This window comes from Perca fluviatilis, chromosome 8 (assembly GCF_010015445.1).
Source record: "Perca fluviatilis chromosome 8, GENO_Pfluv_1.0, whole genome shotgun sequence".
Taxonomy (NCBI): domain Eukaryota; kingdom Metazoa; phylum Chordata; class Actinopteri; order Perciformes; family Percidae; genus Perca; species Perca fluviatilis.
Window position 1 is genome coordinate 9,531,199 of NC_053119.1, and position 21,455 is coordinate 9,552,653.

The following is a 21,455-nucleotide window of genomic DNA, read 5'->3' on the forward strand; positions in this document are numbered from 1 at the left end:
ATGATTGGTTAGAGCAGCACAATAGGGGTTTATTCAGCCATGACCTTTGAGGAACAGGACAGGGAAGAGGCAGAGAGTAGAGATATATGGGCACAAGAGGGGAAAGAAAGAAGAAAAACAGATGGACTGAGAGTGGAAAAGGAGGGGAGAGAGCTTTGTTGGACACAGGAGAGAGAGAGAGAGAGAGAGAGAGAGAGAGAGAGAGAGAGAGAGAGAGAGAAAAAACAGAGAAAAGAGAGGTGTGAGAGAGTAAATCAGCACACACACAGACGCAGAAGAAGAGGGGGGGTGCTTATTTTCCCTCCTCTCCCTCCCTCCGGCTTTAAAAAAGTGCAACAGCCCATTGAAGAGGAAAAGAGGGGGGCAGTCCTGTACTTCCATCCAGCCTGGATTGTAAGGAGCATTTAGTGTGCCGACACTAACCCAGATACCAGACACAACACACAGAGCCAGCTGAGGACCTGACAGAGCACAGGCATGAACGACATCAAGCTGGCCCTGCTGGGAAGCCAGGGGGCTGGGAAATCAGGTGAGTGACTGCAGGGGATTTTTATTCGAAACAGAAAAAAAGCCTACCTGTTTTATTATCTCTGTACTGTGAATGATGAATTCAAAAGTTATATTTGTTGCTTTCTTTTTGTAATGTTTTTTAGGTGCACATTGTTCTTTACTTGAGAATTTCCATTTCATGCAACTTTCTACTCTTCTTCATTTTGGAAGCCAATATTATACTTTATACTGATATTATTATTATTATTATTATATTACTTTGCAGAGTCAGAATATTTATACAAACTATAAATCAACTAATAAATGATGACGTATATGATATATAGGTTAAGTTCCCCGGCAATATATTTAGCCCTGGCTGCAACATTAGTGCAGTTTAGCTGCAGTATTACTACTAATTATAATCCAGTGATATCATAGATGTTATTCTGATTCAAAGTAGAGTGCTGTAAGAAGTACTCAGATCTTTTACTTAAATAAAAGTAGTAATACCAAATGGTAGAAATACGTAGAAATGTTACAAGAAGTCCTACATTAAAGATAAATAAATTCAAAATAAACTTAAAGTATGAACTCATGCAGAATGACCCATCTCAAAATAATGTAGCCTAGGCTTATATGGATTATTATGGACTGGATTATATTTAGTGGTGCATTAATATCACTTTAATTTTACAGCTGGTAAAAGTGGAGATATTTTCTTTTTACTTTATATACTGATAGCTTGTGAATTTCACCAAGGGATCAATACGTTTCATATTTATCCATTGATAATAATGTACTTAAATCAAAGTACTTAAATCATGAAATAAATGCAGTGGAGTCAAAAGTACAATATGTACCTCATTATTTTAGGCTACTTAAGTTAGTGCTTTACTTATGGCGTTTTTCTACTACATGGTAACATCTTGACTCTCCTCGACTATACTCGCCTTTTTTAGTTACATCCCACCACTGAAGTAGTGATTTGTGGATTGATGTTTGGACTTAAAATGAGGTAGTGGTGTTTGGAGCTAACGCTAACTAGCTATGTGTTAATGTCTGGAAGCTAACTGCCAACTGTATTTCTTACATTTGAAAACAGTAGTTTGACAAAAATGCGAAACAAAGTCCACTTACTATTAGTTTTTACAGAGCGTTCAACCACATCTTTGTCGTTTCTCTAAAATAACGAATTCTATTTTAACTAGACTTCTCTGTGAGCTAATTTAGCTAGGCTAGTTGGCTGTTGAGTTAGGCTAACTTTAACTGGTTGCTGGTTGCTTTCAGGTTGTAACAGACCTACAGTTTTTTCTACTGGGCTTTGGTTGGATGTTACATACTTTAAAAAAACCAAGCCAAACCAAAACCTTCATTCATTGAGATGTAACTGAAATAATGAGGTTAGGCCTATGTATGCCTTCAGAGAATCCCTGTCTTTTGAAAGACCTTTGGTAGATTTAAAACGCATCTGTCGCAGAGCTAATTTCAAGGCTGGAAAAGGAAAAACATATTAAAAAAAGTAAGAAAAATTACATCTTGTTTTATCAATCAGAGTCAGTACTCTCTATCTTTAGGGGCTGCTAAAGTTCTCCGCTACTGGTTTTGTTTATGTTTCAATTAACTAGATCAAGCCTTTTACGCTGACTTTGCTGTACTGCTTTGCTGTACTTGTGTTTACATAAGTAATATGTGAAAAAGATCTGCCTCCATCAGCTTATTTTCCAAGACTTTCAACAGTTTATGTGACCATACCTGAAATCTGCAAAGTCAAACACATTCCAGATTTTATTTTTTTAAACTACAAGTTATATGACCCTTGTTGCTGCTTGGGGTCTTGTTGCATATATCAGTAGACTGACTGGCTCTGCGCTGTATTCAAGCTTCATAAAACAATGGGACGTCTCCATTCTCGCTGCCAGGCAGTGAAGCAGAGCTGTTACTGTGGAGATGCTACAGCTCTGGAGGCTGTATGTGCATGTGTGTCCATTAAATACGTTTTTGTTTCTGCTTTTTGCTGCTTTCAATGCACATTTCCCATTGTTTTGTTGTTTTGCTCTCTGAATATATCTCTATATATATATTGCTATTGTGCCTCAAAGTCCTATGAGTTTAATTTGCTTTGCATTTTCCAGAATGCATGCATGAGTACATTTTTAGGGTCATATCCATATTTGTGTGCCCCCGTAGCATGACCCCTGTATAACCCCTTCAGAAGCCCATACAAACAGCACTTGAAACTTCAGCCCTTAATTGAAACTGATTGTCCATGGGACCATAACTAGTCAGTTTCATGTGGACCTCTCACTCTGTAGGCGAAGCAGAGGGGGGAAATATGACCATTCAGCTTGCCAAATATGCACACAGGCTTTCCAGCAAAGCCATACAGCCTCTTTCATGTGAGGCTTCAGTTTCACAGCTCCAATCCCAGAGAATGTTGGCACTGTGTTGCGCCTGCGGGAGCGAATGAGGGTCATTTAACCCTCACTGCTGCCACCTGTGAGGGTTGAGAGTTTAATGATGCCATGATTCATTTAGTTGTTTTCATTTGGTCTGTTTCCTCCAGCTGTCCTTGTACGGTTCCTGACCAGGCGCTTCATCGGTGAATATGCCTCTAACGCCAGTAAGTGTTTCCATATTTGAAGAGATTGAGGTTTGATGTGTTTTGGTTTTTGGTCCTAGAGAACAGAGTTTATCTCCAGACATCATTGGTGTTGCTATTTAGTTCCTTAGTGGTGCATTGATTTCACCTGAGCATTCATGAGATTATCAATCCAGGATTACTTCTGTATGCAGCATAATTCAAATATGATTACAGCTGTAAAATTATTAAAATAGTAAATGCCATACTCATACACACTACATTAGCTACTTCTCATGTCGCTTAAATTGCCTCCTCGAGTCCTCCACTTGCCTCCCTTCCTCACATCTTAGTCTCTCCTAAAGAGGAGGCACGGGAGGAATGAGGAACTGAGGAAATGTGTTTTAGAGGGATGAGACGTCCTTTGCTCTGAAGCATCACATGAATACGTCAGCTGTTAGTGCGCAGTTAGCAACTCCTTCAGCTACACGGCTTCCAGGAAGGCTGGTCTCGTGTATCCTCGCCTACAGCTCCTCGATGATCCCTCCTCATTCATCGGGGCAGAAATAAGAGCTTTGAGACAGCCTTCACCGAGTAGGGACAGAACAACTTCCGGTTCAGCCGAGGACTGAGGAGTCGAGGAGCTATCAAATAAGCGACATGAGAAGCACCTATTGTCTCCAATTAAAGCCATATTTATCTTTTCTGCCACTTGTGGGCAGTGGGAGAGAAATATCTGTCTCTTTAGCTGATATATGCTATGCTAAGCTATGCTAAAAGTTAAATAATGGTGATGTAAACCAACAAAAGAGAAAGATGCTTAAATGCTCTGTTGAGCTGAAGTGAAACTGCAGAGTTAGGTATTGGATTGTCACTTTACCTATACACATTAAACACATGTCATTTAATACATTGTTCATATAATAATATGTATTAGTGCAGCTTTAAATCCAAAAAATAAACCAGCCAAACTCAAGATAAGATAGAACAAACAAACAGAAAGACAGACAGACAGACAGAAAATGATGGGTAGAGAAAAGCATTTGGTATGCATATCCACATAAAAAACACACAAAGAGATTTTGTACCATCAGTGAATATTCTAATCAATTGACATTACTGTTATATTTAACTCTTTCTAATCCTTGTTACAGATTCCCTATACCATAAAAGGCTGTCAATCGATGGCAGGCAGCTAAATCTGGAGGTTTTTGACCCCTGCTCTCAGGTACAACACATCACAAACACACCCAATATCATTGGTACTTGAACTCATCTAAACATTTAGATACTTAACTATGTGTGTATTCTTTTATTAGGAAAGCAGAGGTGCAGTAGGACTCCAAACTTTCCTGTTTTGAGTTATATAGCTTCCTCCTGTATTTCAGCCATCTATTTGAAAGTTACATTTTATATTCCAGCATTTTGTTGGACTAATGATAAGCATCACTCACAGGTATGGCAATACAGCTGTTGATAAAAATGTCAACAAAGCATTAGTGCTGGGAGAAAACCTGCTATCTTCAAAATGTCATAGGCCAAGAGAAGCTCTCCTATTGTAAGCATTATTTTTTAAATGTATCTGAGTTTTTAAAGCCCAATAATGGTAAAAATGTTTGTGAAAACTTCAGCTGAGGTGAAAACATAATCACTTGTTATTTTGGAGCCACAAGTGTTTCACATTAAAACAGTAAAAACTGGCCGGTTTGGAAGCTGCACTACATGCCCAGGACCTTGAATGAATCATAGTCATGACAGTTATCTTTGGGCGGGCACTTGCGCGATCTGCACAACACTTAAAGTTAAATCCAAAAGGTTTATGAGAGTATCCTGAGGCAATGTGTGCCAGTGGCTATTTCTTTGAAGAAAAGAGGCATATAACCTGCCTACTTCTCTTCCAGCAAGACCGAAGAAAGACCTGGGAGGCCTTTTACTACAGACTTAGTATTTTATTGGAATACCCCTTGGCTCAGCAGAACTAGAGCCGGTCATTGTCTTTGTCAGTTAAACTCACTGTAAGGGCGCCCTTTCATATGAAACATTGAGTGGATGTCCTGCCCTTCTGACCTGGACTGCATAAAGAAACTATGAAGTCAATAAAGAGAAAGGGATGAGCGAGTTTGCACAGTGCATAGACATGTCGGCAGACCTGTTGTCCGTCCTACGCTGTTTGTTTCTCCTCAAGGTCACTAAAACTTGTACTGATTCCTCCTCTCAGGGTGACAAGAACAGCAGTAAAATAGCTCTAGAAGAAGTGGGACAACAGTCATGTATACTGTATACGTACCATGTATATAGAAAAAATGTGTAGTGAGTCCTGTGAGAAATTCCCCAGTCAATAGCTTTCTGAAATGCCATTTTTTGAAAGCTAAAAACACATCCAAGAGGAAAAATAACTAGGAGCAATGTTCGAACATGCAGGGAAGCATGTTACAAGCAATAGGCTACAAAAGATTTAGTTAAAGCTGTTATCCATTGCAGTCTGGTTAATTAATGGTTGAGTCCAGTTTAGCTGTTTGAATTATTGGGTGACGTGTCAAGAAGAAAAAGAAGAAGCACTATTGCTATAGTTATCGGCAGTTTAAAGTCACAGTGACATACAAGCTAGAATGTCTTTAGCTTCTAATGTGACGTATTTCTGAAGAAAACTTAAACTGAATATGGGGCAGTACCGAGGGGGATTTAAATCAAATCTTTTAGATTATATCGGCTTAAAAGTTAGAAAACAGATCTCTACAAAGTGATCTTAATTAACTACACATATAAAATCCTATAAAGGATCTTTTTCTGTTGATCATTAAAACAAAAGCCACAATCAATCCCATTTAAATTAATGTCGTAAAGCGATAAAATATGAAAACTTTCAAGGGTTGTGAATACTTTTTATAGACCCTGTATAATACAAAAAGTTGTTTATCATATTCCATATTTTTGTGTTAATATTTTACATAACTTTCTTATGGTGAGTTTAATCATATTATTCATTGTCCAGAGCTGACTGTGGCCAAAACTACCAAACTGCCAATGAGCCAATGCTGTCTATCTAAAGCTCATCTTTATGAGTTGATAAAAAGGCACAGTGCACTTCAACTATTTCTCTCTGTTGGAATCTGTCCCAGTACAAACAAGCCATACAGACAGATAATACATACTACCTGAATTTGTCAGTGTGATACCGAAATAAAAGCGTGTGTTGTCCTTGGCAGAGCTCAGAGGCCAGGTGTATACTGGAGGAGCCGGTGGACTGGGCAGATGGCTTTGTGGTGGTGTACAACATCAGCGACTGCACTTCCTTCATTAACGCCAAGAACATCCTGCAGCAGATTCGGGAGGCGCGCTTGAAAAACTGCAAAGGGTCAGAGGCACAATGAGGTTATTTTATTATGTAGTGGACAGAGAGGCTGATGGGGAGCCTCCGCTGGGTTTCAGAAAGTTGAAACTTGATGGAGCCGAGCAGTTTTTAAGTCAAAGAAAGAAAGTTTGAGGTGCTCCGACACTGCAAAGTCACATGAACTGTAGTCTGTATCATTGAGATTCCACTTCGGGGATTGCACCTGTGCTGTAGGAAATCCCGCCGGATGCATGTATCTTCCGTTTCCTTCCGCTTTCTTTGTGTTGGAATTTTAAATTCGGTGGATTTCTGAGGACTATGGTTAACTGCTCCTCAGATCTCTGCAGGGTAAATCCAGAAAGCTAGCTAGACTATCTTTCCAATCTGAGTTTTCTCTCGCACGACTATTTTGCAGCGGCTCTGGTTGGTTTAAAGAAATGCCATTAAACAAGAGTACGTTTTCCTCCCATCCCCGAATGCTATGTGGAGAAGCCAGACCCTCCTTCAGCGCGCTTTGGAGGAGGGGCTGGCAAAGCGAAACTACATGAACTGTGTCCTTTACTGAGGCTAAATATTTTTTTCAAATGTTTACTCAAATTTGCTTGTGACTTAGGGGGGTCTTAGATTTGGGTTAAAAAGTTTCAAATTCAACTGAGAAAATTGACTCAAAGCTATCTGACATTATCAGTTAAAACCAACAACTCCAACCTCCAAACTAAAAAAATAATTTCTGTGAATTTGAGCAATGCTTTTCCAGACAAAACGTTGCAATAATGGGTTAAATAGGTTTAAAATAACAACGCATTCTAATGAACGGGTTTGTACGATATCGCATGAAAATGTATGTACATCTGGATGGCTGTTGAGTTTAGTCACCAAAAAGTGAGCATCATGACAGTGAAGTTTAGGCACCAAAATGATTAGTTAAGTTTAGGAAAAAGATTGTGGTTTGGATTAACCCTCCGAGGACAAAAGATGCACAGGCAAGTCCAAGCAATGTTTGACAACACTCCTACTCAAAAACCGATATTACAAAATTTCATTTTAGACATTTATCTACTATTTTATTCATATATTTGACGCTACTTTTGTGAGCCCAAGACTTTTGTAAACTCATTTCAAGCACCAAAACTATTGAGTGTAGGTATGTTTTCACAAAAGATTTGAGAAATATATCTGCTTTAGGGCCAAATTATCTCTTTATACATTGCTCTGGAACAATTTTGGCGGTCACTATACAGAAAGCTGAGTTTGTTCTGAACATTTTGATATGAAACACATTGGGATCAGGTAAAATGCCAACCCCTTAAAAGGAGAATTCAAGAAGATATCTAAAAATGCCCTTAGATCTCAGAGAGCCAACTCTGCTCCCCAACTTGAAAGTGCTGTATTTTATACAGCAGCAGTCAATGTGGTACATAAATACGTTGAAATCAACAAATTACTTTACCTTTCATAGCTACAGTGCGAAGCATAAGTGAATACACCAATGCTAAAGTTGACTAAAAAAAGGAATAAAAAATCATCTTTTGGAAATTGATCTTAATGCCTTAATTAAAAAAATGGGGAAAAATCCAACCTTTAAGGACAACAATTTTCTTTGTGAATGAATAATGTATCGTAAATACATAAATGTTCTTCCTTAAAATACAGGGGGCATAAGTATACATACCCCTATGCTAAATTCCTATAGAGGCAGGCAGATTTTTATTTTTAAAGGCCAGTTATTTCATGGATCCAGGATACTATGCATCCTGATAAAGTTCCCTTGGCCTTTGGAATTAAAATAGCCCCCCCCCACATCATCACATAGCCTTCACCATACCTAGAGATTGGCATGGGGTACTTTCCATAAGATCATCTCTCAGTGCAAATCAAACCAGCTATTAGGCTAACTGAAATAAAACCATGCCAATCTCTAAAAAAATTGAATTAAAGGAGAACTGTTGATAGCAAAAAAAAAACGAACAGAATCGGTCTTAGCAAACGGGAGTTGCTACAGCTAATGCCCATAGCTCCCAGTTAGCTAAAACGGTAGTTTTGGGGGCATAACATAAAGGAACTGCTGAGTGTGGATTATCACAGAAGCCTGCCTGGCTGAACACACTCCCTCCCGGGCGGCAGCTACCAGCTAGCACGGCAAGCTAGCAACCGGCAGAAGCAGTTTGAGTTGAAAAACGCATCTTGTTGTCACGTAAGAGCCCTGTTCATGTTGCATAAACATTTTAATTGCATTTTGTGTCTGTTAAACAAATGCACTCTTTATGTTATGGCCCCAAATACTCACATATTTATAGCGATCAAGATTAACTAAATTAAAATTTAAAAATAAAAAGTTCTCCTTTAAGGCATTAAGATCAATTACCAAAAGATGATTTTTTAATTCCTCTTTTTAGTCAATCTTAGCATGGGTGTATTCACTTATGCTTAGCACTGCTTATACAGTATGTACGAACGGTGCATGAGAACAGCCTGAAAATAAAAGTAATTGTTCAGGAAACTGAAGCTTTTTCGGCCCCACATCTGTCCACACTGACATGTCTCTGTTCCAGGGAGGTGGAGGTTCCTGTGTGTCTGGTGGGTAACAAGCAGGACCTGTGTCACGCCCGGCAGGTGGGTGAGGACGAGGGCCGCTGCCTGGCTCAGGAGAACCGCTGTCACTTCCAGGAGGTCTCAGCCGCCGAGAGCTACCAGGACATCGCCAACCTCTTCACCCAACTCATCCGGCAGGTGATGGAGCACCTCAAGTACAGAGCCGACCGACGACGCTACAGCGGCTCCAAGTCGATGGCCAAGCTCATCAACAATGTGTTTGGCAAGAGGAGGAAGTCAGTGTGATGGTCCCAGGGAAGTCAGCTGGGGGAACTGAAGGACCCCTGTTAAAGGGAACATGCTGGGTCTGAAAACTGTTACTACATCGGTCCAAACAGTAACCTCATGTTCACACTGTGGGCAACATGTATAGTTGGTGGGAAGGCTTGGACGGTGTCCACATTTACAGACAAATATGAGTCTGTCCCACATCTTTGTCTTTGGTTTTTCATACAATGTGTTTCCCTGCTTTGAGCAAAGATTTCCAAAGGACTAATTATGTTGTGATTGTTGACGAGGGCAGTGGTTCTCAACCTGGGGGTCGGGGCTCTAATAAGGGGTCGCAAGATGATTAACAGAACAGGTAAACATAAAAGAAAACACATTTGTGCTAAACAAAAGTTTTTATTCAAACTTTTCTCTTAAATTTCGAATGTAAATCCCACAAACACACACACACGCACACACACACACACACACACACACACACACACACACACACACACACACACACACACACACACACACACACACACACACACAAACATGTACACAACCTGTACACTTAAACATGAAAAGGAGTTTCAAGTTGAGTTTTAAGGGACCAAGTTGAAAAGGTTGGGAACCTGGGCTAGGTTATTGTTCAAATTATTTCAATATTGGACAATGCCAGTACTGAGTTTCAGTATCAATACAACATATCTTTTTTGATATCTTACTTTTCTGAGTATTACTGTAACATTAATAATTATTCTATACAATACCTTTTTTATTTTTATTTAAAGGCCTTTCAAACCCAGAAACCCAGACACAATTTTTCACTCATTCTGGCTAATACTGGCTCGCTCTCCTCAGGTTGAAGTTGGTTGGAGTGACACTGGTAGTTATGTGAGGTTATTGAACGCCATAAGAGAATGAAAAACAGGCTAAATTGTCCCAGGTGCAACAAAGGAAATATCAATCAAGCACAGTCTGTACTTGCACAGGTCTTTCATAAAACAAAATTTTGTAATTGTGTGCACATTCCACCTTCTGGCAGGTGCAGGACAAATGAAAGTACTATAAACGAAAAAAATGTAATGTCCGCAATACTGCTTTAAACTCCCATATTTAATATCAATGCAACGTTAGGGTCGAAACGTTGCATTGATATTAAATATGGGAGTTTACATTACATTTTCTTCTTTCATAAAACAAGCCAGATTATTTATTACAGTACAAGTGAAACTTTGCATAAATATGGCCTAAAACCATCAAATCTTAAATCTGTAAATATCCTTATTAATAAGAATCAAACTAACCACGCAGTGCCAACGTTCACTACTTAGCATGTTTGATGCAGACACACAGTTTGTTCCAAAAATTAACAAACCTTATGTTGACATCGACAGCTACTATTCAAGCATCCTTATTGGCTGGTTTACCGCTGTCTAGTTTTTCACATGAAACATCAGACTCGTATTGGACCGGGGAGCTTTGATTGGCTGTAATCAGCTTCTCCTCTCACATTGTGAACTCACCGGTTACTTTGAGCATCTCTCTCATTGATTTAGACAGATATACCATTGCTGTTAAACTGCCATTCTGCATTGTAATGTGGGGAAAAATGTCTGTTAGGCTCAGTGTTGTTGCTCGGTGGTTTTATATTGTTTTAGGAGGGAAAGGGCACGTTTAGATGCATTCTTCTGATGCTTATTAGATTTAGTTTTTTTCATAATACTCTTTTGGAAGCCATAGTGTTTGCTTATAGTTGACTATTATTACTGGTATATCATTTGTAACCATTCATTAATCTGATTTATTGTGTCAATACATATATTAATAATATATACAGTAATTGTTGTATTTATTTGGTCTTTTCACAGAATCAGAACTGAAAACATCTTGAATTTGAACTCATGACTATTAAAGTTTATAAAAAACAAAACACTACCATACCAATTAAGGGCATGAACTCATTCAACGATGTGCTGTTGTTCTTCTTAAATTCAGTTATGTCACCACGATGCTGTAAAGAACGAATGTACCACCCTTCTGGGAAAATAATTTCACATATGCAGTTTTTTTTTGTAGGTGAATGTTACTTTTGTAAATACTGTGAAAACATCAGCTGTTCCAGAGGAAATTAAAGTTAAACATTGCTTAATAAGACGCCCATTTCAGTTATTTTGAGGGGCCGCTGTTTCACTTTGAGCTCAAATTTAATTAAATGACCATGAGAGGAGGCATTTCTCTAAAGCCTTCAGGAAAGAGGAATTTCCTGTCTCTAGCTGCTAAAAATAGCTAGTTCGGGAGGCGGGAGAAGTGAGAAATGCAACATTATTACAATTCTGCCTTCCAAAATGAGGAAATGTTCCTGAAGTACCCACTAGATGGCAGCACAAAACATCATAATAATATGCTCTTTTCCCATGGCAACAGACCTACTACACACTGAATCAATTTAGATTATAAAGAGAAATGACAGCCAGCAATAATATGGAAAAAAGTGAACAGATAATTTATCAAATCATCAAATTCATCAAATTGTTAGGCATTGGCATCCGATGTTTCTCCACTCATTTATACAGGTTGGACTTTTAATCAGGCACCAACTGTAAGAACTGCATGTGGGGGGAAAAAGGCATTTATTTCCCTTAATTCAACCAGATAAGTCCCACTGAGGTTTGAAACCTTTTGCAAATGGAGACCATGGTCGAAACAGTATACGGCATAACAAGTCACAGACAAAACAATGCAGCAATTATAGAACAGGTAAAACAATGCCGAAAATTGATAACGCTAAAATGAGGCTAAATGTCTGTAACCTAAATCTGTATCCGTATCTCTTTATTTATAAATGCAACTTAAAAACAATACAGCAACTTCTGATCCTCTTTCATATTTCTGTTAAAAAGAAATCAGAAAGAGGATTTTGGAGTTTAGTATTCTCTTGTATAGTTGTGATATTAGATGTTTGTTTCTTTATGTCTTATGTAAATCATTGGATGTAAACGACTACGTTTGAGGTCTAAAATGAACCTCTAAGCTTTTGACATATTTCAAACAGACAAAATACAGTAAAGTGCAGATTTTGACATGCACGATAGCAGATAGATGGCAACATGATATCTGGCCTACAAGGTAAATAAATTTGTGTTTTTAATGAAGCTGTCTCGTCTGATTGCTCAGTGCTCCGAGTGAGATATTTGATGAAGAGCAGACAGGAAGCACTGCAGCCTACTTGTGTTCATCATCATCATCCTCATCATCATCATCATTATCCTCCTCCTCCTCCTCCTCCTCCTCCTCATCATCATCATCATCATCATCATCATCATCATCATCATCATCATCATCGCAGCACAGGGGGCAAATGAAAGCTGAATCTCTGCAGGAGTCTCTTTGGCAGCTGTTTGGAATCAGTAAATGAAGCAAACACTTTTCTCAGTCACAGTTTACACATTTGAACATCCTTTTATGTGCTGCATAGAATATCTTGAATGCATTTTAGTTGTAAAGCTTTTTATGTTTTTAGCTTTTAAACAAATGATCCCTGAAATTTTCAGAGAGATGAATTTCTCCTCTCTATAAAGTTCATGAAAGACTTGAAATTTCCTAATTTGAGTAAAAAAAAAAAAGATTTGCCACACAGGAAGTCATGCATTTGTCAAACACCTAATTTCCAGCATGCTGGTTTTTTCTGCAACAATTTGTGCCTATTCTGCATCAAGTTATGGTGCACATGTCTTAATTTATGTAAAGGAAATTATAATTGGGTCATTGGGGTGGGTAGCACAGACCAGTAAGTCCCCCCTCCCTCCTGTAAATTATGCCTATGCCTACAGAGACTGAACAGAACGTCTGAGGAAAAAGACATCACAGTGCCACCTGCTGAGTTTGACTGACGGGTAATTTCTGGAGAGACATTTCTGGCATTAACACTTAATAACAAAGATGTCAGGAAAATACACATTATAAAACAAGGAAAGTTGAAATATTTGGTGGTGCAAAAATGCTCTTCATATAATGGATTCAATCTCTTCGTCTTACTCCTCTCCTCCTCTCCTCCTCTTCTCAGTCTCTGTCTCATTTTTGTCAGCGAGAGGAGGAGTGCAGGCAGACGGATGGAGACAGAACCTCCGAGCGTGGCCTTGTAGCTTCAGGTCAGTGATCTTATTTGGCCCCTGCGTGGAGGAAGAATTGGTTTTGGCTGGGCCGAGGAAAACCATCTGAACCAAGGGGATTGGATGCTGCTGAGACACCGTGAGAGCCAATCAGAAAGGCCATCGATCAGTTCCCCTTAATCTCACAGCTGGTGAGCACATCCCCACTCCAATCTAAAACTCAGCAGCTTAGTCAGACTGACAGGGGATTGGATGGCTTCCAAAGACCTGAACCTCCAACTGAAATGGATCCACGTTAGAAGCAGGAACAGTTTGTCTTCAACGTCAGATTCAACATCCCTTTCTGTGGCTGCATTCCTGACTGCAAAAAGAAATAGTAGTTCAAGTTGTTTAGTCTAGTGCTGCCTGAAAAACTAATTTTCTTTCAAATATGTGGAAACAATATGTCAGTGTGGTAGAAAAATAGTTTGTTTCTAAATCAAATCAACTAAACAAATATGATACAGGTGAAATGATCCTAACTGTAACGTATGTTTTCTCCAATAATCTCAAGGAAAACATAATTTAAACACTAATATGATTTGCTCGAGGGGACTTTTTGCCTTGTACTGTGTGCTGCATGAGTGAACACAGTGATTGCTTGCTGGATATGCTGCATCTAAAGGGTTTCTTTCTCAAATGAGACATCCACTCCCTGAAAAATGTGATGCATCCTGTGTTAAAAGAAGCATAGATGCGAAATGGTTTAGTAAGCACACATTTGTGTTGAGTTGCATCTGGATCGTCTGGTTTTATTAAACATTGATTGAATGTAAAGGAGCTTTTTTTTGTTGTTGAATGAATCAAATCTAATCCTTTTCATATGTTATATGAATTGCTCGTGGTCTACCCAGCAGTCTCCTGTTACACTAAATGTGATGTCCTGCTGTCTGTGCACTGAATGCTGCTTTGTAAGACGTCGGTATCTTCTTGCAGTGACGCTGCCAAAACTCTGCAAATGAAGTGAATCTGATAAAGAGCTCGATATCACAGAGATGCCCTCTAACGCTCTTGTAGTCAGTTGCTGAATCAGAGCATCCTTTGATGTCGCAGCAGGAAAAGCACAGGTGCAAATAATAAAATGAATGATGGCTGAAATACATCTAGCTGCGCCAGCTTTAGGGTCCTGATATTGTGCATGCTGGCTCACTGTCACACTGTCATGAATAAGTGGGACTCGAATAAAACAGAGCCATTGTTAATGTTATTAGTTACGCCTGAATCAGAATCAGAAACAGTTTTATCATCAAGTAGGTTTGCAAACAAGGAATTTGTCTTGGCATCTTGGTGCATAACGATAAAAACAGTTCAAAGGTCAACGATTTACAATATGAAAAGTATAACAAATACGTAAGAACATTTTGGTTATTTTTAAAGTGCAAGAGTTGTACAGTTTGTACAGGAATGTGGAAAATATTGACCAGGGGATATGCAATAGCTCAGAGTATGAAGTTTAAAGTAGAAAGAAAATGTGCCTGCTGTGGAACAGGCCTACAGCGAGACAAAGTGAAACCCTAAGCTCCAGGTTCTGTTCCAGGAGTAAGAAAACCTCCTTCCAACCTTGGAACATAACGTGACTCAAAAGTATGCCATGTTGCTTGTTACATATGTCAGGATAAGGATGAGAGTTTTTTTTTTTTTTTTTTTAAATCAGTCAAATATTGCCATTTATTCTATATTTGTTGTTTAGAGGCCTTTAGCGAACACCATTTCCCATAAGCCCTAGACCATTGCAAGCTAAATGTCACAATTTGACAAAAAAGAAGAAGTCCGTTCATGAGTTGAGGGGTGAACACCGTAAAAATGTTTTAGACAACAGAGGTCACAAATGAAAAAATTTGGGAAATTAGTTTAGAAGACAGCTTTGATGAATTTTATCATTATGAACGAAGCTAAGTTACAATGACGTCACAATAGCCACGCTTAGTTTTATTTATGAGAGCTGTAGTTTTTTTCGGTGCTGACAAAATAACCGTTAAACTTTGTTAAAATCACACAAAGGTTTTCATTTCTAATAGAACAAAAACTGCTGTAGTGGAGGTCGAATTTTGTTTCAGAATATGGGAAGTAAACTCCCGGAACATGCTTGATGTTTAAGAAAGACAGATTAAAAAAATGCTGAATTAGAGATTACACTGATGGAGCAGGAAGTGACATCATGACTTGGGCTCTCTTTTAGCATCAAACTAACGCTAAAAATCAGTGTTGCAGGTTTAACACTGTATTTACTTCAATGTACCAATTATCAACTTTACCAAAAATACAATTAACAACAGCTTTAGTTTCTGATTCAGATTCAGCATAAATTTAGCGCCTCATGGAGAATCCCTGGAGGCTCATTTAGATACAGAAGGTGTGAAGAGCCAGATACATTACACTGTGTTCCAGTCCTTTAAAAGTTTCTGCTTGCACAACTGTATTTGAGGATTTCTTGCCAAGTTTGAGGCTGACAGATCAAATACATCCCCTTCAAGGGCAGCAGCCTGCATCTGCAGCGGAGGAACATTGCCCAAAAATGTCAAAGTTCCAAAGATGCTTTTCAAGATGTGATCCATGACAAGGACACCATACAGTGCTACATATACCGTATATATATATATATATATATGACCCAATTAACTTAAGATAGACAGATGAGTGTCTTTGAAACATAGTGCTAACGTGGTGCTTATTTTTAGTAATTATACCTAATGTAGATGCTCCTTTTCAATGATTATCTACTTCTCTTTTTCAACCTTGTAGTTTATGATGTTAAGAAATAGACTGCGATTACTTTCTGGTACAAACTTGAACAAAACACAAAATGGACTACTAACTTTTAAAATCAAGGATCAGAAAACTGCATGGCCTTCGTGATTGGACTAGTGACCTCCTCCTCCAATCATGTCAACCCACATTATACAGTTGTCTTGTCAAACAGCCACACAGCTCAAGTTTATACATATATCTTTCACTTTGGCAAATTTCACATTAGCACGCGTTTGCTCATGTTGTTGAGCTGCCTGAGAGTGAGGTTATCTGCAATGGCACAATGCCAGGTGTTAATGAGGTCGATAATGATCACAGGCAATCTGCAGTAAAACAGACAAGCAATGATGTGTTTACAATAGATGTCCTGCTCTGTTGTCTTGTAATGCCACCATTGTTCAGACAAGCCCTTCAAGGCGTGTTTTTAATACTGAAGTACATTAAAACTTGACTACGCTAAATTGAAAGCCATATCCCAGCTGGTTGCACACATACAGTACAACACATGCCCTTAAGCATAAAAATAACAACAGTAGGAGTAGTGTAAGCCAGTAACCAGTAGCATCCTTCTCTGTGTGAAGTGGGCATGAATGTCAGATTGTCGGAAAGTTACAGAAAGTTACATTAATTCTCTGACGAAGGCCCCAAATGCTGACATTAAAAGGTGCGTGTGTGTGTAGGGGTTTAAGTTGCTGTTCAACCATCCGACCTATTGAAGCATAGTGACACCTTATGGGCCTTGCTCAAGGACACCTCAGTGGAGGTAGTGACCTATGGCATGTTCGTGCGATATATGAAACTCACCAAGAAGCAATTTATGGCACAACCTCTGGTATTGTATATATTTTGGATTTTGGATATCTGTTCATTGATATTTTTATACTTGGGTTTATTTATTGATACTTTTGATACATTTGCATTAACACACATCCTGGACTATACTGTATACCTGTCTATTGCACATATTATATTAGCCTATATACCCTGAACTTTTGCACATTCCTTAAACAAAATTTTTGCACATCCTGCACAAAACCGTGCAGCCTTCTTTTTTAAAAATGTATATTCTAAAACAGTTATGTTGTACATTTGTTATAGTTTTTTTGCATTTTTATTGTAATATTTCTGTTCTATATTAATGTTCTTGCCACTTTGCTTTCCTTTTAATATGATAATGGATGCACCAAACAAAGTAAGTGAAAACGTACTTGGCAATAAATCCTATTTTGAGTCTGGTTCTCATTCTGCCCTCTTTTCTTCTTTGCACTGCAACTTCAGCTCAACGATTTCCCTAAAAAAAGTGATATCTTATCCTATCTTAGAATGTTCTGAAAACTCTGATATTAATAATATGGAAATGTCAGATAAACAAAAAACAGAAACAAAACATGGACGTCAGCCTTTTGTTCAACATAATTAAACTCGAATTTAATGTCTGTAGCTATATTCATCCTTGCTTCCTGTCAGTTAACTGGCAGAATATGAGTTTTACACTTCATCACTGATACTTGGAAACGGCAGTTGACAAAACAATCTCGACTCAGCGTCCACTTGAGCTTTTGACTATTTCACACAGTGTTTATTATCAGATTGAGTTGGCTCAGTTGTCATGAAACAAAACTCCTATAGCAGGTAAAATGCTCACCAAGTTCATTTTAAAGTGTTAGCTAACATTTGCAAATTGGCATAGAACACAAAGTACAGCTGAGGCTGATCGGAATGTCATTAGTTTTGAAGGTATTTGGTCATAAACTAAAGTATCTGACAAGCTAAAGTCTTATGATGGTTCTAGAGGAAAAGTTAAGGAATCACCATAGTCAGTACAATTCATCCTCTGGGCACCATGACTGTGCAGAATTTCCTGGAAATCTGTCAAAAAGTGTTTCGGATATTTTCTTCTAGACCGACAGATGATAAACTGTCTGTTGAGCCATGCCGCCAGTTGCCAGCGTTCCTAAAGAACTGAGAAAAATCTGAAGAAAATCCAGAAAATAATCACTAAAAAGTTTTTACAAACTTTAGTCTCACATCCTTGTCTCTTTATTTACATCTCTTTAGCCAGGAGTAAGACATGTTTGACTCCCTAAACACTGCATTTGGTAAAGATAAATCTAATTAGGGCATGTGTTGGAAAATGATGGAACTGTAAAGTGAATATAAATAGTAGAAAAGGGCCTCTAGGTCTAAATAACACTGGTTTTCTTCTTCCAGTCTGACAAGAAGCAGGAGCGCTGTGGTTTCATATGCTAAACCATAAGGCCCTGCTGCCCTAAATTGCAGCAGTTTTCTTGTATTCCCTTCTCTAAATTCAGTTGTTACTGTATGAAATGTGCTGTGGCCTCTCATGGCATTATATCTGACAAACAGCCCTTCCATACAAAACACCACCTAAATTTGTCTCTGCCCTTTTCACACAGAGGACATGACGGGGAGGCAAGCCGCAGCAGATGGCCAAAAAAAGGCTTCCTATTTTCGCAGACTGCTAATTAGAGCCTAAACCACAGCTCACCTTTAATGTCAACCACAGACTGCTTTTAGTGCAATTAGCTTAATGGGGTTCGGGTCTGTGAATAGCCTGTAATGTTAAGTCTGGGCCTGGCATTGCATTGTAGTTTAAGCATGTCAAAATAAAGGACAAGAGGGGTCTAATGCAGCGCGGATCCATTTATCACCGCAGCCGACTGAGGATGAGACTTCCACCATGATTACCCAGAGAAACTATTTAATTAGATGCATTAATAATTGAACTAATTAGCTCCCATGTGTCTCGCAAATGAAGAGGGAACCTGGAGCTTCACTTGCACCTCATCCGCTGATTAATTAGTCGGTTGATCGTTAGCTGTCTTGACGGCCTATATGCGATCAGATGAGAGGGAGGATAATGAGGGAATTTTCGGTCGATGGTGCTGGTTAATTAGTGTGACCTGATCCAGGGGCCATGTTAGAACAGTTGTTTATGCCACAGCTTCTAATGAGGAGGATTTAGGGCTGGATGATTTATTTTGTAAGCAGGCTGCAGTGCTGTTTATGGACTGGCCTTGAAAATCACTATAATGTTCCAATAATCTATCCACAGGGACTAAAGGTTTGTTTGTGGTGCTCAAGATTAACTTTAAATAATGACCTTACCATACTTTGTGGTATTTTGGTTACTCAATTCTCAATATAGTGACTTACTCCACAGCAGGTCTGGGACTTAACAGTGAGTTCCAGGCTATTTAGATTTCATGCTATTCCTAAAATATTCTAATAATAGGACTTGGTCTATGGTAGGTCTATTTTTGAGTATATAACGTTATAGCTATAGCTATAAGGACTTGTACAGTAGCATCATAGTTCTATGGGCTGCTGACAGTTGTGAAAGAAGTATTCAGATCTAACAATTAAGTAGCAACAATGAAGAAATATTCTGTTACAAGTGAAAGTCCTGCATTCAAAATCTTACTCAAGTAAAAAAGTATTAGCATCAAAATATACTTAAAGTACCAAAAGTATCATTCAGAATGGCCCATAATGATTTATATTTTGTATTAATTCATATTTAATCAGAAATAACTTGTAACTAAAGTTATCAAATATGTAGTGGAGTAAAAAAGTACAACTTGCCTCCCAAATGTAGTGGAGTAGCCTATGAAGTAGCATAAAATGGAAATACTCAAGTAATGTACAAGTACCTCAAAATTGTTTTTAAGTACAGTAGGAGTAAATGTACTTACATTCCACCGCTGTTGCTAGATGTACTATCAGAGCTTTTAAATGAATGTATGACGCAGCCATGCCAGTGTTGTTTATGGTTGAAGGGCGCTGCTCTAAGCTAAATGCTAAAGAGGGAAAGATGCGGATTTTCAACCCTTCTGAAGCCAGTCATCCAACAGAGATTTACCGACGGGTAAACACCGACCTCCGGATGCTGGTGCTGTTTGTCTGCATGTACGGCAGTGCACAGAAAATCAGCAAACTTTCCCTTAAGTTACCAGCTAGCGCCAGCAGTAGCTTCTGTAACTATAGCCACGCCCTAAAGCATGCCCTGCTTTATCGTCATCTCATCAAATAAAAGGGACCATAATTTACTAAATGAACATCATGCCGCATTAAAGAAGACTTGAAACTAGCGATTGAGGCCATACACCCATTATGAAAATGTTTACTGAGGTAATAAATCAAGGCAGAAGTAGGGTCATTTTCTGATAGACTTCTATAGAAACTGACTTCTTTTTGCAACCAGTGGAGTCGCCACCTGCTGGAAATGAGATAGAATGCAGATTTAAGACACCATTGGCTTCACTTTTCAGACTTTTCAGGGTCAATGGGGGTGTCAAGGGTAATGCTATGTTCCATTTACTTCGGAAGTCGGAAGCTGGAGCTGGGAATGACGTCACACTCGAGCTGATCGCGTTCCAGTACAACAGGTCGGAATGTTTGCGCTATCCAGCTTAGCCATTGTTACAACACACTTTCCTGTTGTGCTTAAAAACACTGTAGCAACATGTCGACAGATAGAAGTTGGACAGTACTGTGTGTGCGACTGGTTTAATGAGACACAAATAAGACAGAAGTGCTATTAAACTGTAGGCCTATATTAGGCTACTACAGCTTTCACTACTGTTGATGCACGGAGCAGCCATGTTGGATTTTGAGGTCATATCAGCTTTCCAAGTCGGAAATCAGACGTCATGGGGCGTTCCATTTAAAATGTCCCAATTGGAACTAGGAAATTCCGACTTCCAAGTACAAATGGAACGCACCAAAAAAAGAAGAAGAGACAATTAGTGATGAGGAAAGGAAGTGAGGTGAGGAAAGGAAAAGAAGTTGAAAAATGACGGAAATAGGGATCTTTATTACAGTAACCTAGGTAAGAAACCAATAATTGCTTTTTGGTGTATATTCCAATAATATTCCTATAGCCTACTTATTGTGAAATATTCCTTTAATGACCTGTGATAGAGTTTCGTGACCTTTATGGCATTTCGTAATAGGCTACTGTAATATTGTTTTTACTTTTGTCACAAAGAAAAAAAGACATAAGTGCACAAATAAGGGACGAACACACTGAATATAGGCTATATGTCACACACACACACACACACACACACACACACACACACACACACACACACACACACACACACACACACACAGAAGCAGACGCTCACGCGCATGTGAACGTGCGCGGTAAAAGGCGCTGCATCTGCCGTGCTGAAAAGCCGGTGCTTTGACTACAGGGCGCCCTGGAGATAATTGGTGTCCTTGGAGTTGAATAAGCTCATTCTAAAACACCTCAGGCCCGGGCTGTCCTGGTGGGTGACTGTCTATTGAATAATTGATTCAGAGAGGGAGGGGGCGGTTACTA

General features: G+C 38.9%; 2 protein-coding genes across 2 annotated transcripts; one reads left to right on the plus strand and one right to left on the minus strand.

The window, feature by feature from the left end:
• Window positions 1-255: 255 nt before the first annotated feature.
• rerglb (RERG/RAS-like b) lies at window positions 256-11,361 on the plus strand. Its single transcript, XM_039809900.1, has 5 exons — window positions 256-529; window positions 3,056-3,112; window positions 4,225-4,298; window positions 6,277-6,425; window positions 8,954-11,361. Exons 1-5 carry the CDS (start codon window positions 478-480, stop codon window positions 9,237-9,239), a joined length of 618 nt encoding a protein of 205 aa, XP_039665834.1. The 5' UTR covers window positions 256-477; the 3' UTR covers window positions 9,240-11,361.
• A 585-nt stretch (window positions 11,362-11,946) lies between these two features.
• Window positions 11,947-20,157, minus strand: LOC120564711 (PH domain-containing protein YHR131C-like). Its single transcript, XM_039809902.1, has 3 exons — window positions 19,822-20,157; window positions 13,245-13,679; window positions 11,947-12,603 (listed from the first exon to the last, which is right to left on the minus strand). The coding sequence occupies exons 2-3, from the start codon at window positions 13,421-13,423 to the stop codon at window positions 12,432-12,434; spliced, it is 351 nt and encodes a 116-aa protein (XP_039665836.1). The 5' UTR covers window positions 13,424-13,679; window positions 19,822-20,157; the 3' UTR covers window positions 11,947-12,431.
• Between the last annotated feature and the right edge of the window lie 1,298 nt (window positions 20,158-21,455).